Source organism: Anabrus simplex, chromosome 4, assembly GCF_040414725.1.
Source record: "Anabrus simplex isolate iqAnaSimp1 chromosome 4, ASM4041472v1, whole genome shotgun sequence".
NCBI classification, from domain to species: Eukaryota; Metazoa; Arthropoda; class Insecta; order Orthoptera; family Tettigoniidae; genus Anabrus; species Anabrus simplex.
The window spans coordinates 448,941,821-448,955,206 of NC_090268.1; the positions used below are offsets into that span (position 1 = coordinate 448,941,821).

The 13,386-nt window shown below is 37.7% G+C and overlaps 1 protein-coding gene across 3 annotated transcripts in view; it reads left to right on the forward strand.

Annotated features, from left to right (window-relative positions):
* Positions 1 to 13,386, forward strand: part of LOC136872816 (probable cytochrome P450 49a1) — a 225,947-nt gene that overhangs the window by 154,325 nt on the left and 58,236 nt on the right. For all 3 annotated transcript variants that reach the window (XM_068227324.1, XM_068227325.1, XM_067146654.2), the window contains exon 10: positions 6,629 to 6,707. In XM_068227324.1, the coding sequence (XP_068083425.1) occupies positions 6,629 to 6,707 (79 nt within the window). The remainder of the gene's footprint in view (positions 1 to 6,628; positions 6,708 to 13,386) is intronic.

A 13,386-nucleotide genomic window follows, 5' to 3' on the forward strand; every position in this document is an offset into this window, starting at 1 on the left:
TCTATTCATCTCTAAACATTCGATAACATTTATGTAAACATACATATGTGGGGATGGAGGCACTTCTGTGTATGTGGGGTTTGCCTTTGCTGTAATGTAAGGAACACAAGTGATTTTAATAATAATAATTGTAATGCAGCGGAATTAATAGCTAAGAACAAGAAAGGTCTGATAGACAAACAGGAAATTAAAGAAATATTTAAGGAAAATTGTTGGCCAAATTAAAGACATAGACGAATATAGACGAATATCACGCGGAGAAGGAGAATTGAATTTTATGGCCACTTGGTAAGAATGAAACCCACACGATTACCGAGTCAGATCTTTACCTATTTTCAAGATAAGAAGACCGAGCCAGTTGTTCAAGGAGGTGGAAAGGGATTTACACTTATGAAGATATAACAGAACACAACACACTCAGGAGGAAACTAAAAGATCACCAAGGTCTTCATGAAAGGCCATGGACGGAGGAAAGAAAAGAGCAGCATCGGTCTACAGTAGGCCGATAGGAGCGGCAGGCCAACAGAACTTATAAATAACAACTGTTCAGGTCGAGTGACAATGATGTGGAGGTCCATTGGCAAGTCCTGGTGGATTGAGAGGGCGGCAAATCCCTTCACATTGATGTATTTAAATACATTGTACATCCCGCTCTAGAATAAACTCCCCCTGTGGGTGTGGGCGGTAGAATGACAACCACAGTATCCCTTGCCTGTCGTAAGGGGCTACTAAAAGGGGCCCCAGGGGATCTGTACTTTGTAGCGTGGGTTGGCGAGCACGGATCTCTTAGCTGAGTCCTGACATTGCTTCCACTTACTTGTGCCAGGCTCCTCACTTTCATATATCCTATCCGACCTCCCTTGGTCAACTCTTGTTCTTTTCCGACACTGAGGGTATTACGTATGGAGGGAGGCCTAGGGAGTCTTTCATTTTCACGCCCTTCGTGGCCATTGCTTTTCTTTGGCCGGTACCTTCATTTTTCGAATTGTCGCATCCCTTCCATTTTTCTCTCTGATTAGTGTTATATGGAGGATGGTGCCTAGTTGTACTTCCTCTTAAAACAGCAATCACCACTAATACCACCTCTAGAATAAACCTTTACATGGCTTCTGTCTCTTGATGATATTGCTTAATAGGTTTGGGAGGATATTTTGAAAGCATATTTGTTGAGTGTTTTCAATGTTTTAGAACGGGAAGGTACACGGATAGAGAAAAGTCACGATATTCTGTGCAGAGTTAAGCATTCAGAACCCCGTGACAGCTGCAAGTCACATGCCACATGTGTCGGTGGGACGAACGTTTATCTATGATGAACATGCTATTCAAGCTTCTTATGTTCGATTCTGGCCACCGTGGACCATGTAGTAAGCACTGCGATATCCTGGATCATCATTTCCACCTTCTGTCAATACAGCTTCATTCGTTGGCTTACCTCCCACTTTCTTTCCTCTTTCCGGGATTTTTTCTACTCCTCCTCGGAAGCCACTGACATCTCAAACTAATTGGTCCTTGTTTTGAATGTTTTCCCTACAAATTCCCATTCCCTCCAAGTCGGTGTGTGTCTCCAAAAACCACCTGGGAACAGTCTTCTTCCCTTCGAAATGTTCTGACAGCTTTCGAGCCATCTTTCCTTGATTTATACGTAGATGACCCAAACATTGTATTAGTCCTTTCTTCATCGACTCTATAATTCCTTCTCTCTCATTGTATAACTCTTTGTTAGGTATTAATTTACGTTTCCCATCAACATATATAAGTCCGTGAATCTTCAAATCAAATCAAATCAAATCAAATCAAATCAAATCAAATCAAATCAAATCAAATCAAATCAAATCAAATCAAATCAAATCAAATCAAATCAAATCAAATCAAATCAAATCAAATCAAATCAAATCAAATCAAATCAAATCAAATCAAATCAAATCAAATCAAATCAAATCAAATCAAATCAAATCAAATCAAATCAAATCAAATCAAATCAAATCAAATCAAATCAAATCAAATCAAATCAAATCAAATCAAATCAAATCAAATCAAATCAAATCAAATCAAATCAAATCAAATCAAATCAAATCAAATCAAATCAAATCAAATCAAATCAAATCAAATCAAATCAAATCAAATCAAATCAAATCAAATCAAATCAAATCAAATCAAATCAAATCAAATCAAAATAACTATATTTGCAAATGAGATGTGTATTTCGGTGGCAAATGGTACACAAAAATACATTAATATCAAGCAATAAATTTTAATTTAACAGGAGAAGGGGGCATTTTCCTAAAATACAGCATACGCCGCCCTCAGCGAAAACCCATAACCCCACGGAAGGTGAGCATTAAACTTACAGACCTGATGGAAACCCACAAGGTATGAAGGTGATAGCGTGCTAGCCCCAGAAGGTAGTTAAAGCTAGCACCAACGAGATACCAAATAAAGCAAGAGAAAAACACCAACCACATATCACAACATCAATGGAATGCAAGAAAAACCAAACACTTACCTTGGGGAACGCGTACAACAGGCTCAAAAGCCGTAGTTAAAATAAGAAAAAAACAGTGATAGTGCTGGATCGATTCCAAGAAATGAAAATCAACACCCTTTAAGTAACACAAAGTAACTTTAATTCATAAACCAGTAGTTGATAAGAATAAATCAAAACCAAAAAAAGTTAAGAATTAAGTTGTCCTCCGACAAAATAAAAGAAAGTACTTACTAAGATTCAAAACTTAATTAAAACTTACAAACGTGTCCGGTCACCTAGCATTAAATGCTTTAAATAAAAACCCACTTTTAACTAGCAAAAATTACAAGATGTTTCATCCGGTAAAAGTAATTCTCCATCCCGTTCTTTCAACTTTTGGGGGACTTAGCACACATTTCTTACCAAGGGGTCAACGCAAGGATGCTAAATTAATTAGCAGACAAGAAAACAGAAATGCCCCAAAATATCCAACAGAGAAGTTTAATAGGCGGAAAGAAGGAATATATTAGTCAGTGCACACTGAAATCCAAATCAAAATTAGGCAAAATCAAAACACCCGGACCCAAGCAATCACAAACTTCACAAAAATCACATAATATACAGTATGTGTAATTACTTCAAATAATACTATACAACTGATATAAGATTCTTTTAACCCATTTTGGTACCTAATAAGCATCTGTAGGATCATTCTCCCTTTCTTCTCCAGTTGTTCCAGCAATCCTCTGCTTGTTAAATCCAAGGTCTCAGCAGCATATAATCCTTTTGGCTTCATCACAGTGTTAGAGTGCATAAGTTTTGTTCTCAGATTTAGTGATTTTGCGCTGTGCACATCTTTCGTTAACTATTACGATAGTTCCATCTTTCTGATTTTTTCCGTGATTTCCTCCTGTTCTAAACCATAAACTGGATCGTCCCATCAATATATTTGAGGCTGACTTTTGATATCTTTCCTCCTGTTGTTGTTGTTGTTATATAGTTCCTTCTCTCTCATTGTATAACTCTTTGTTAGGTATTAATTTACGTTTCCCTCAACATATATAACTCCCTGAATCTTCAAATCAAATCAAATCAAATCAAACCAAATCAAATCAAATCAAATCAAATCAAATCAAATCAAATCAAATCAAATCAAATCAAATCAAATCAAATCAAATCAAATCAAATCAAATCAAATCAAATCAAATCAAATCAAATCAAATCATTAAAATCAAATCAAATCAAATCAAATCAAATCAAATCAAATCAAATCAAATCAAATCAAATCAAATCAAATCAAATCAAATCAAATCAAATCAAATCAAATCAAATCAAATCAAATCAAATCAAATCAAATCAAATCAAATCAAATCAAATCAAAATAACTATATTGTGTTCAAGTTTTCTGGAGCTGATTTGATGATTGTCATAATCTTATTTGTTTCAAAAAAGACCTGGCCCCTGTTCGGAGCTAATGCACGAACATCGATTTATCTATTATTATTATTATTATTATTATTATTATTATTATTATTATTATTATTATTATTATTATTATTATTTTACAATCTTCCTACAACAGATGCAGGTTGTCCAAAGACAAAGAGTACCTTCACAACAATATTGGATGTGGATCTAATAGATAATGTGTTCGTATGATGTTAAATACAGGTAATCGAGTGAGGCATGTCAAACATTTGTTTGAGGTCTGCAAGTATGGTTCTTGAAGATCATGACGGACTTCTTGAGTGTGGTAATCGCGATGTTATAGATAAAATCTCTATTCAGTCTCAAGGTAATGCAGAAGTTGACAAAAAATGTATGTATGGTTCCTCGAGCACCTAACATCAATCCGATTACAGAAATGGACGAGAGCTTATATTTTCGCTTATAGAAGTCCACCGTTTCTTCACAAATTCTTCCTTGTTCAGCATCGACCTCTTCCGGCTGGTTTTCGTTGGTCTCAAATCTAATTGTTGGATCAATGATGAAACCTTTAGAACAGGATGGCTTAAAAGCAATAATGTCAATGCGTCGGTTGCTTCCTCTGTTGGAGAGACCGTGTACTTCTTCATAGACATTATAACCTTGTCCTCTCAAAGCGTTAGCTATCATTGATCTGGCTACATCATTGCGTGAGGTGCGTAGTAATTCACCATGTGGACAGGCCCCCAGGACATGTGAAAGAGTTTCGAACTCTCTGTGGCAACGCTGACGGAGGCTGTTGCCCTGGGATCCGCCAGGTACTGTACGCACAGCAGAAACATTGGCGTTCATTTTTATTGCATCATGCCATTCACTGCAAGCAATCCTTTATGATCACGAATCCATGTATTCGCTGGAGTATAGTTTAAACAGGACTACACCTTTGCCTTTATGCTCTTGCTTGCTTCAGTTATCAAAAGCTCTTCTTCTCAAGTCGAGTCGGACTTTCTTTGTATCTATAAAACCATGTCTTTTGTCTCGAATAGATTCTGTTTCTGTTACATTCAATGTGGGGAGGCTCGTACTGATTTCTTGACATAAGTTTCTCGTTGATTGTAGAAAATTATTATTGGAAGATTTCAAAATTTTGCATGCATTAATATGTTGCAGATATATTTCCCATGATACACAAAATAAACCCAGACTTTTAAATTTCATTTCAGCGTATATCATATCATTCGGGACATCCATGGGAAGTTGAAAAATATCCTTTAATGGCCCCTTAACCATAATATCGGCGTCATTTGTAAATTAGACTGGAATCTTTTGTGGTGGTACTGTCTGAAATTTATATACCAAACTGGGACAGATTGAAGTGTTTATAATTATAAATTTTTGATCGGAATGCAAAAGCGGTGAAGAAATGAGGAGCTCTAGCGTGTTTTGAACTTATTTAGGATCTCGACGGACTGGAAAGTAATTTCATTGAAGAAATTTACACCCAAATAATAGATTCTCCTTTCTTCAGACACGATATCTCTTTTTATCTGCCGTGAATAGTTTTTCTTCTGATAGGAGACCATGTTTGATGCATATTCCTTGGTATAAAGCTGTCCAAAATTGAGGAGATAGACGTAAAAACGGCACATATGTGAAAACGCAATTTGCAGAAAAAGGGAAACGAAATATTTGCCTTTGTTATTATTTTGAATAATTCATGTAAAATATGACTTAAGTGGCTCCTGAATTAAATAAACAAGAACGTTTACTGTGAGCCCTTGTTTCACGCAGAGAGCAATTTCGGTGCTAAATTCAACACACAAGGGATAAATATGGTGTTAATTAAATTAAATCCAATATTAATACCAGAGGTTGAGTTTGTGGAAAAATGATGTGGCTACAATACATCAGTATTCTTAGAGAATACAATTTTCTGTTCAGTCTTGATTCATCATCCCCTCAATAAGCGCAACATCGTCTTATGATCCTACACTTTCGTTTGGGAAACAGTGAAGGTTAACAACATTTCCAATTACGACAAAGATCGAAGTTAATCCATTCTGGCATCCATTGTTACTTCAGAAATGTAGAGGAGTTTCTGCGGTACGATAAGGCCCGGCATTCCCAATCACTTCTTTCTGGTCATTATCACACTGTGGGAAGCTGTGACCGCCAGGTGGTAAATGTTACACGGCTCAATCCAAATAGGTGTAAAAAGATCAGTTTTCAACGTATCCCATGAATCTTTCGCTAATAATAAGTAGGGAAAATGGCTGAAAAAGCTATATATACTGAGCAAAACGGGCCCATAGGTCTTTGTGCCCTTTTTATATCGACCGGCTCAATTAAATGTTGACATGCCAAAGTAAAAATCATAGAGTTAAGGTACTGTAGTTTGAAAGTGACCAAAATTTGTAACAAATGAATCCGGCTACGTGAAGGAGCCCATTTACGCAAAGTAACACGACAGGTTCAAGTACTCATACTAAGTGTTTAAATTATCAAGTAGACAGAAAGTGCATGTGAAGCGTACTCACTTCCATGAAAATGTATTTATGTTCTGCAGAATCTCCAAATGTCCATCCTGGAGAAAGGATTTAAACATTTGCTAGAATAATTCGAATTGTTTTTAAAAATGGGTATTACCTAAGAGTTCCCTGTTAGTTCATTTACCACTAGACTAGCGCTTTGAAGCATTCAACCACGACAGGTCCTGTAATTTGCTCCTTTCTCTTTCAGACTCAACCCCATCAACTTTGGTAACCTACGCAGGAACCCTGAGGACATAGTTCTGAGCAATTACCACATTCCTAAAGGGGTGAGTGTACTTCAATATTCATAAATGGGGCATATGACCTCTATAATTGACCCAGTATTCACCATGAAGAGTGTCACCAGCCCTAATAATGTGGGATACCGAATTCATCAGGTTTAATTCCTCATTGACCGTAGAGTGGTTTAGAAAGTGCGATATTATGGACCTAGGAACTTAAGAGGGAGAACCTATAAGAAACAAATAGCTAGGCGTACAGTTATGTTACAGGTCTCCTGCTCCCACGCAAACATTCCAACAAGCACATCATCAGGACAGGTTTCTGTTCCGATATTAAAAGTATTGTATACTAGCTGATGTATCCGTGATTCGCTACGGAATTCTGCACTGCACACAGAATTCTCGTAAGTAGTGTACACTTTGTAAGATTTAACTAAATTGCTCGCTCTTACTGTTACTCCAGAAACGCGACAGAGAATCACCATACGTCTTTTCTCACGTGAAGACTGGGTTAGGGAATTTTCAATATAATGGTAGGCCCTCTTGAATATTATCAGTCGCAGTCAATTTGGAGAGTTTTCATTATGATGCTAGGCCCACTTGTCTACTGCCAGTCAGAGTCAAGTTGGGCAGACGTTCACTCTCAACACTCATTTTAATATCCTCAGAAAGACTGTGTTTGAGGTGTTCCCAATGAAGTCTGCATAAGTCATTACAACGACGTCAGTAGGAAGGTCATAGCAATACTACCATATAAATACTCGCTGAAATGAAAAACCGCACATTTCTCACTTTTAACGAGCAGTACCACACTGCCGATCTTGAATTACCAGGCCGCAGCCCAAATGTTACTGTTTGGGCCTAATTTGCTACCAGTAACTGTGCTCACCTGGTCTCTTCAGAAAAATTAGAATTAAAAAAGTTTATACTGAGTGAAAATAATAATGTCCGCCTCTCTGGTGTAGTGGCTGGGGTGATTAGCTGCCACCTCCGGAGGCCCGGGGTCGATTCCCGGCTCTACCACGAAATTTTAAGAAAGTGCTCCAAGGGCTGCAGCCACCGGAGGTCTTGCTGTAGTATGAAAATTACCTTTCGGCACTCTTGCTTAGAATTAGACCATGGCTGAGTTATTATTAAGTTAATTTGTTCTACTGGCAAGGGTCAAACTTGAATGGTGACCCATCCAAACTTTGACCACGCCCAGTGTTGCTTAACTATTACCGGACCTTGTCGCTAGTTTGTCTGCAAGAATATTCGTATTATATTCTTGCGTGTCGGTTGCTAGTGACAGAATTATTAATTTAGAATCACAGCGTGTGGATATTTGCAGCATTGTGGTGTTTAACGTTGGGTTAGACCCGCCTAGGTGGTCCTTGGTTCCTGCCATGAGCGCAAGTTACAAAAATTTTCCTTATCTTTTTGTAGGGGTGTAGTATAACTATATTATGAATGCTGGTATAGGTGTTTGAATCTGGCTATACATTAGTTAGTCTGGGTTTCTAAGTATGTCGTTGATGAGAAAGATATACTTTGCTAGATGGTGTAGCTTTAGTTTCTTGCATGATGACCTAAATTTTCCATTTAGTAAGCCATGCTTCCAGTTGTTTTAGGTGTTCTTGTAGGTGTTGTGTGGAAAAGTGGGGATTTCTCTTTTTGGCTAATGTTGCAGTATCGTCGGCGTAGATGGCTGTGAGGGTGCGTGTGGTTCGTGGAATGTTGTTAATATTCTGTAAAAATAGGATTGGGCCAATAAAATGCTCTCCTGTGGTACGCCGTCTTGAATGTCTTTATATTGTGAGTTTATTCCGTCTAGGTGGATGAAGAATTTTCTGTTAGTTAGATACTGATTTTTAATTTTCAAATATGTAAGATCTAGATTTAGTTTGATTAATTTATGAAGGAGGTTTGGGTGGTGTATTTTATCGAATGCCTGGGTGTGCGACTGTGCCTTGGTGATGTTGGAACACTCGGAGTAATTGTTGAGTAGTGGAGTGTTGGTGTTTAAAGCCGAGCTGTTCATTTATTAAGTGTTTATAGATGGTGGTTTAATACAGTTGTGAATTAGTTTTTCAAAGACTTGTGAGATGTTTAGAATGAGCGTGATTTGTATGGTCTTTGTTAGGTTTGGGAAAACAGATTACTTAGGCTACTTTCCAATGGTGTCGAAAATACTCTAGATTTAACATGCATGTTAGTTAGGTTGTTACTCATGTTATTATTTAGGCCTAGATGTTTTAATAGTAGGGTTGCGACCAAATCTTCGCCGGGAGCTTTTAAATTGTACTTTTAATTTCTATTGGTTTAAATTTTGGAACTGCTGAGTTGTTTGGTGTGTTTAAGTACTCTGTAGTTTGTTACATGGTTTTCACTTTTTCGTTCTTTTTTATTATTTGCTTTATGTCGCACCGACACAGACGATGGGACAGGAAGGGGCTTGGAGTTGGAAGGAAGCGCGGACTGCCGATTATTTCCCGAATACTGAACACTGGCCGAATTTAACAGACTGCAGCTATCGAGCTCGGTACTTTTTGTCGTGGGTGTTGTTTATAAGATGTGAGTTTTGGTGTGAAATTATTCTTAAGGGTGTTTGCTAGAAGTTCTGCTTTTTCATTGTTAGAGGTAATCGGTGTGCCATTTGGGCTCCGTAGAGGGGTGATGGGACGTTCTGTTCGTGAATATTCTAGCGGCTCTCCAAAGGCTATTATTATTATTATTATTATTATTATTATTATTATTATTATTATTATTATTATTATTATATTTAAGATTTTGGAGTTTAATTGTCCATTGGTCATTCCGGAATTTTATTATTTCTCTCTTGGTTTTAGAGTATGGTCTGTTCTAATTTATTTTGTAGGCTTCGTGATCTTTGAAATGTTGTTCGGGCTTTGTTTTTATCATGTATGAGCTGTATTATTCGTTCTGGTAATTGGCCTTGTTTTGTTTAATTTTTGTGTTGTGACTGGCTTTGGCTGATGTGAGCAGGATGTTTGTAAATAATGTTATGGCTGTGTCTATTTCTGCTGTGGTGGTGGGAGGGGATATTGGGTTCGTTTCCAGAATATGTTGAAGTTGTTCCTCAGATTGTTCCCAGTCTATGCGATGTGTTTGTATTTTCGTGTGAGTGTTTCTGTAGTATGGTTCTACTCCTAATTGCAAGAGAATGGGTCTGTGTTCTGAGGGTAGAGCCTGCATAGTGTCTGTTGTGATGTTACGCATTGGTGCTATGTCGTTGTGCCAGTAATAGAATGCAGGTGCTATGGTGAAATAGTCGTTTTGTGATTTATTGCCATGTGTTTTTTTTGCTGTTTCAGTCTGAGTGTTCACAGTTTAAGTCGAATGCTATTAAAACGTGATTGTAATTTAATAGGATGTCAATATAATTTCTTTACCGGGTGGTTGGTAGGGTGATATGCGTGTTAGTGTTTCTGGTCCGCGGTGTAGTTGGATTGCTGTGGCTTCTATATGTTGTGTTTCTGGTAGTAGGACGTGGCTGTGAGAAATGCGTCTTTCTATAGCGACCAAACTCCCACCGACATCTTCGTCCCTGTCCGTTCTGTAGATACTGTAGTTGCGTGATGCAAATCGTTTAGTGGGTTTTAGTTTCTCTTGTAGGAGTAACACACCTATTAATTAATTAATTAATTAAATTGTTTATTTATTTATTTATTTATTTATTTATTTATTTATTTATTTATTTATTTATTTATTTATTTGTTTGTTTGTTTGTTTGTTTGTTTGTTTGTTTGTTTGTTTGTTTCTTGATTGATTGATTGATTGATTGATTGATTGATTGATTGATTGATTGATTGATTGATTGATTGATTGATTGATTGATTGATTGATTGATTGATTGATTGATTGATTGATTGATTGATTGATTGATTGATTGATTGATTGATTGATTGATTGATTTTACTTGTTGCTGTTATGCCAAACCATCTTACATGTACTACATTGTACAAACTACAGAGTATTAAGGTTTCTAATTATATATAATCTTTATAATTATAAAAGGAAGTGTCTGTCTGTCTGTCTGTCTGTCTGTCTGTCTGTCTGTCTGTCTGTCTGTCTGTCTGTCTGTCTGTCTGTCTGTCTGTCTGTGCGCGATGCCCAGCAAAATCTACAGCACGCAGAGATCTGAAATTTTGAATATACGTAGATGGAAAGGGGTCCGAAAGCACCTCGAAGCCGGATTTTACATTTTCGCTTTGGTTGGTGAGTTATGAACGAAAGACCGTCGGAGAACGTGCATTGGGATATGACTATCCAACGTTATGTCACCAAGATTAAATGCATAGAGTCGCTGTCGCTAGGCAACGTACATAAGATAGGTAGAGGACACAATATTCAAGGACTCATTTTACGTCCAGGGAGTAGGAAACCGTTTTGGTCTTACAGTATATGGTGTGAGGGTATATGATGCTGTTGATGGTGTTTCGTCCGTCGGATCGGTACGTAAAGTCTCGAGCTATTCGAGAGGAGTGGGCTATGTGCCGGCGCCGGGTTTCATCCTCTTCATTCTTACTATCATATATAATGTCATTCATTTCATCTCTTTAACTCATGTGATTAGGTTGACGTCATGAAAGTCATCCGGTCGTAAAAATTTGCTACGATGATTCATCTCACTTCATATCCAAACCCCCTAGAGAAAGGGGACAGGGTTGAACACTTACACATTTAGAGGAAACATATATGACACAGGATAGACGATAATAAACAAGGAATAGTACATATATTAGTCAGGATGCCATTGTAAGTCCGTGGAATAGGAAGCCATTTTCCTTCAATCATGATGTCTGTCTGTGTTCATGTGTGCGATGCTCAGCCAAATCCACGGCAAACAAAGATCTAAAATATTTGTCATAGGTGGGCACAGGTTTTCACCTGAGACGCATGGCTGTGTCTGAGAGCAATTCTTGCACCAAGGCATGAAGCTGTCAACGTCATCAACAAGCAGCACTCACAATAATTATCCGGTTTCCTATAAATTGAAAAGTCTATCGACACGACATGTCATACAGATGAGACTGTCAACTACACGACAGAGATTTTGAACAATTTGGAGTCACCTGGAGTACCCTCGAACATCTTGGGGTGGACGATTGTGGCATCGATTATCCTTCTCAGGATTATGAATCCTTCCCTCTGCAATGAACACCGCTCTGAAACTGATGACGTATATTATTGAAGCCACCATCATGACTGAGCATGCCGCGGGCGAAGTAGTATTCCTCGGACTGTAAGTCCATTGAGTAGGAAGCCATGTTCGGCCCGCGACACGAGGAGCCATCAGCCCGTAATATTCGGAAGTGTTTGAGTGTATGTATGCGAAGCCAGTCAAATCTACGACACACAGAGATCTGAAATTTTGACATAGGCCAATCGCTTAAAGTTGTAGGACTCCATCTTCGAAAACTGTGCTTTTGCCATTGTCAACTGTACGTGGATTGTTCAAGAGTTCGAAAGGCTAACACAATACAGTATACATCTTACCTCCAAATGGAAGGACATTAATATAGTTTATTCCGAAGCTCTAAGGAAACAATATATTTTGTATTATATAACATGGTCTTTTACATGCTATTAATATTATTTGTACCATCTGTCAACCCGGTATCTTAAGCAGTGAAATTAACAATATAATAAAAATAAAATAATGTATTTCATTCAATTTACGCCAAAAAGATGTGAGTTACATATAGTGCTTTAATGTGCTGTTAAATAAAGAGTTTAGAACCATCTAACGGTTGAATTACTAAACACGGGAAGAGCCGCGGGCACATGCTAGTTAATTATAAAATTAAACTTAAATAATAGTTATAAACAAAAGGTAAATTTCTAGGAGTTACAATAAAAACCTGAAATACTAATTTCTTAAGTATATGTACCATACATCTTTTTTATAATACATTTCTACTATGTATGTCTCTAATTACAGCCGGAAGGGAATTCCAGGAGCGAATGGTTGCAGGTATGAATGAGTTGCCGTAACCGGAGAAGCTCAGCAGGGAGGAGGTTTCTGACCTTGTAGGTATACTGTTTGGGGATGACAAGTATTTAAGATCCATTCTCAGATAACATGGTGTGTCTGTACGGAGAACGTTATGAACGAGCGAAACAGAGTGAAGGTTTCTTCTCTCCGCCAAATATAACCATGACAGCTGTTCAATGACAATACCTGGGCATATTTAATACAAAACGGACGCATGTATTATAAGCTCGCTGAAGTTTAGCGTTAAGTGTGGTGTTTAGGTTGTTTTATACTACGTCACCATAATCGGAGATGGGTAGATTTAAGCTTTGAACAAGTAACTGTCTCGTATTTAGTGGCAGGAGATCCCACAACTTTTAAAGGAGTGTAAAGAAAAGAATACTCGTTGACAAATTTTCACCGTGTGCTCCGTCCAGTTTAAGAACTTATCAAAAATGAGGCCAAGGTTTTTTACAGTTTCGTTTATTTGTATTGGTGCTGCGTGGAACAGGATTGCTCTGTGATGAATTGTGTGAGTCCTGCCTTCTTGGCCTGGTCATTGAGGCCGTTTGCCTTCCAGTAAGTAATTCTTAGTGGTTTCTTACCCATGTTTGGTTGTTAGATAGTAGGCGGTGATTGAGTTATTGTGCACATTTATTTGTACCGTTTCAACGTATGGTGGGTGTTGTCTGAGATTGGCAATTTAGTGAATAGCTGTTCTTTAGGTGTGTGTTCTGTGTTGCCAGG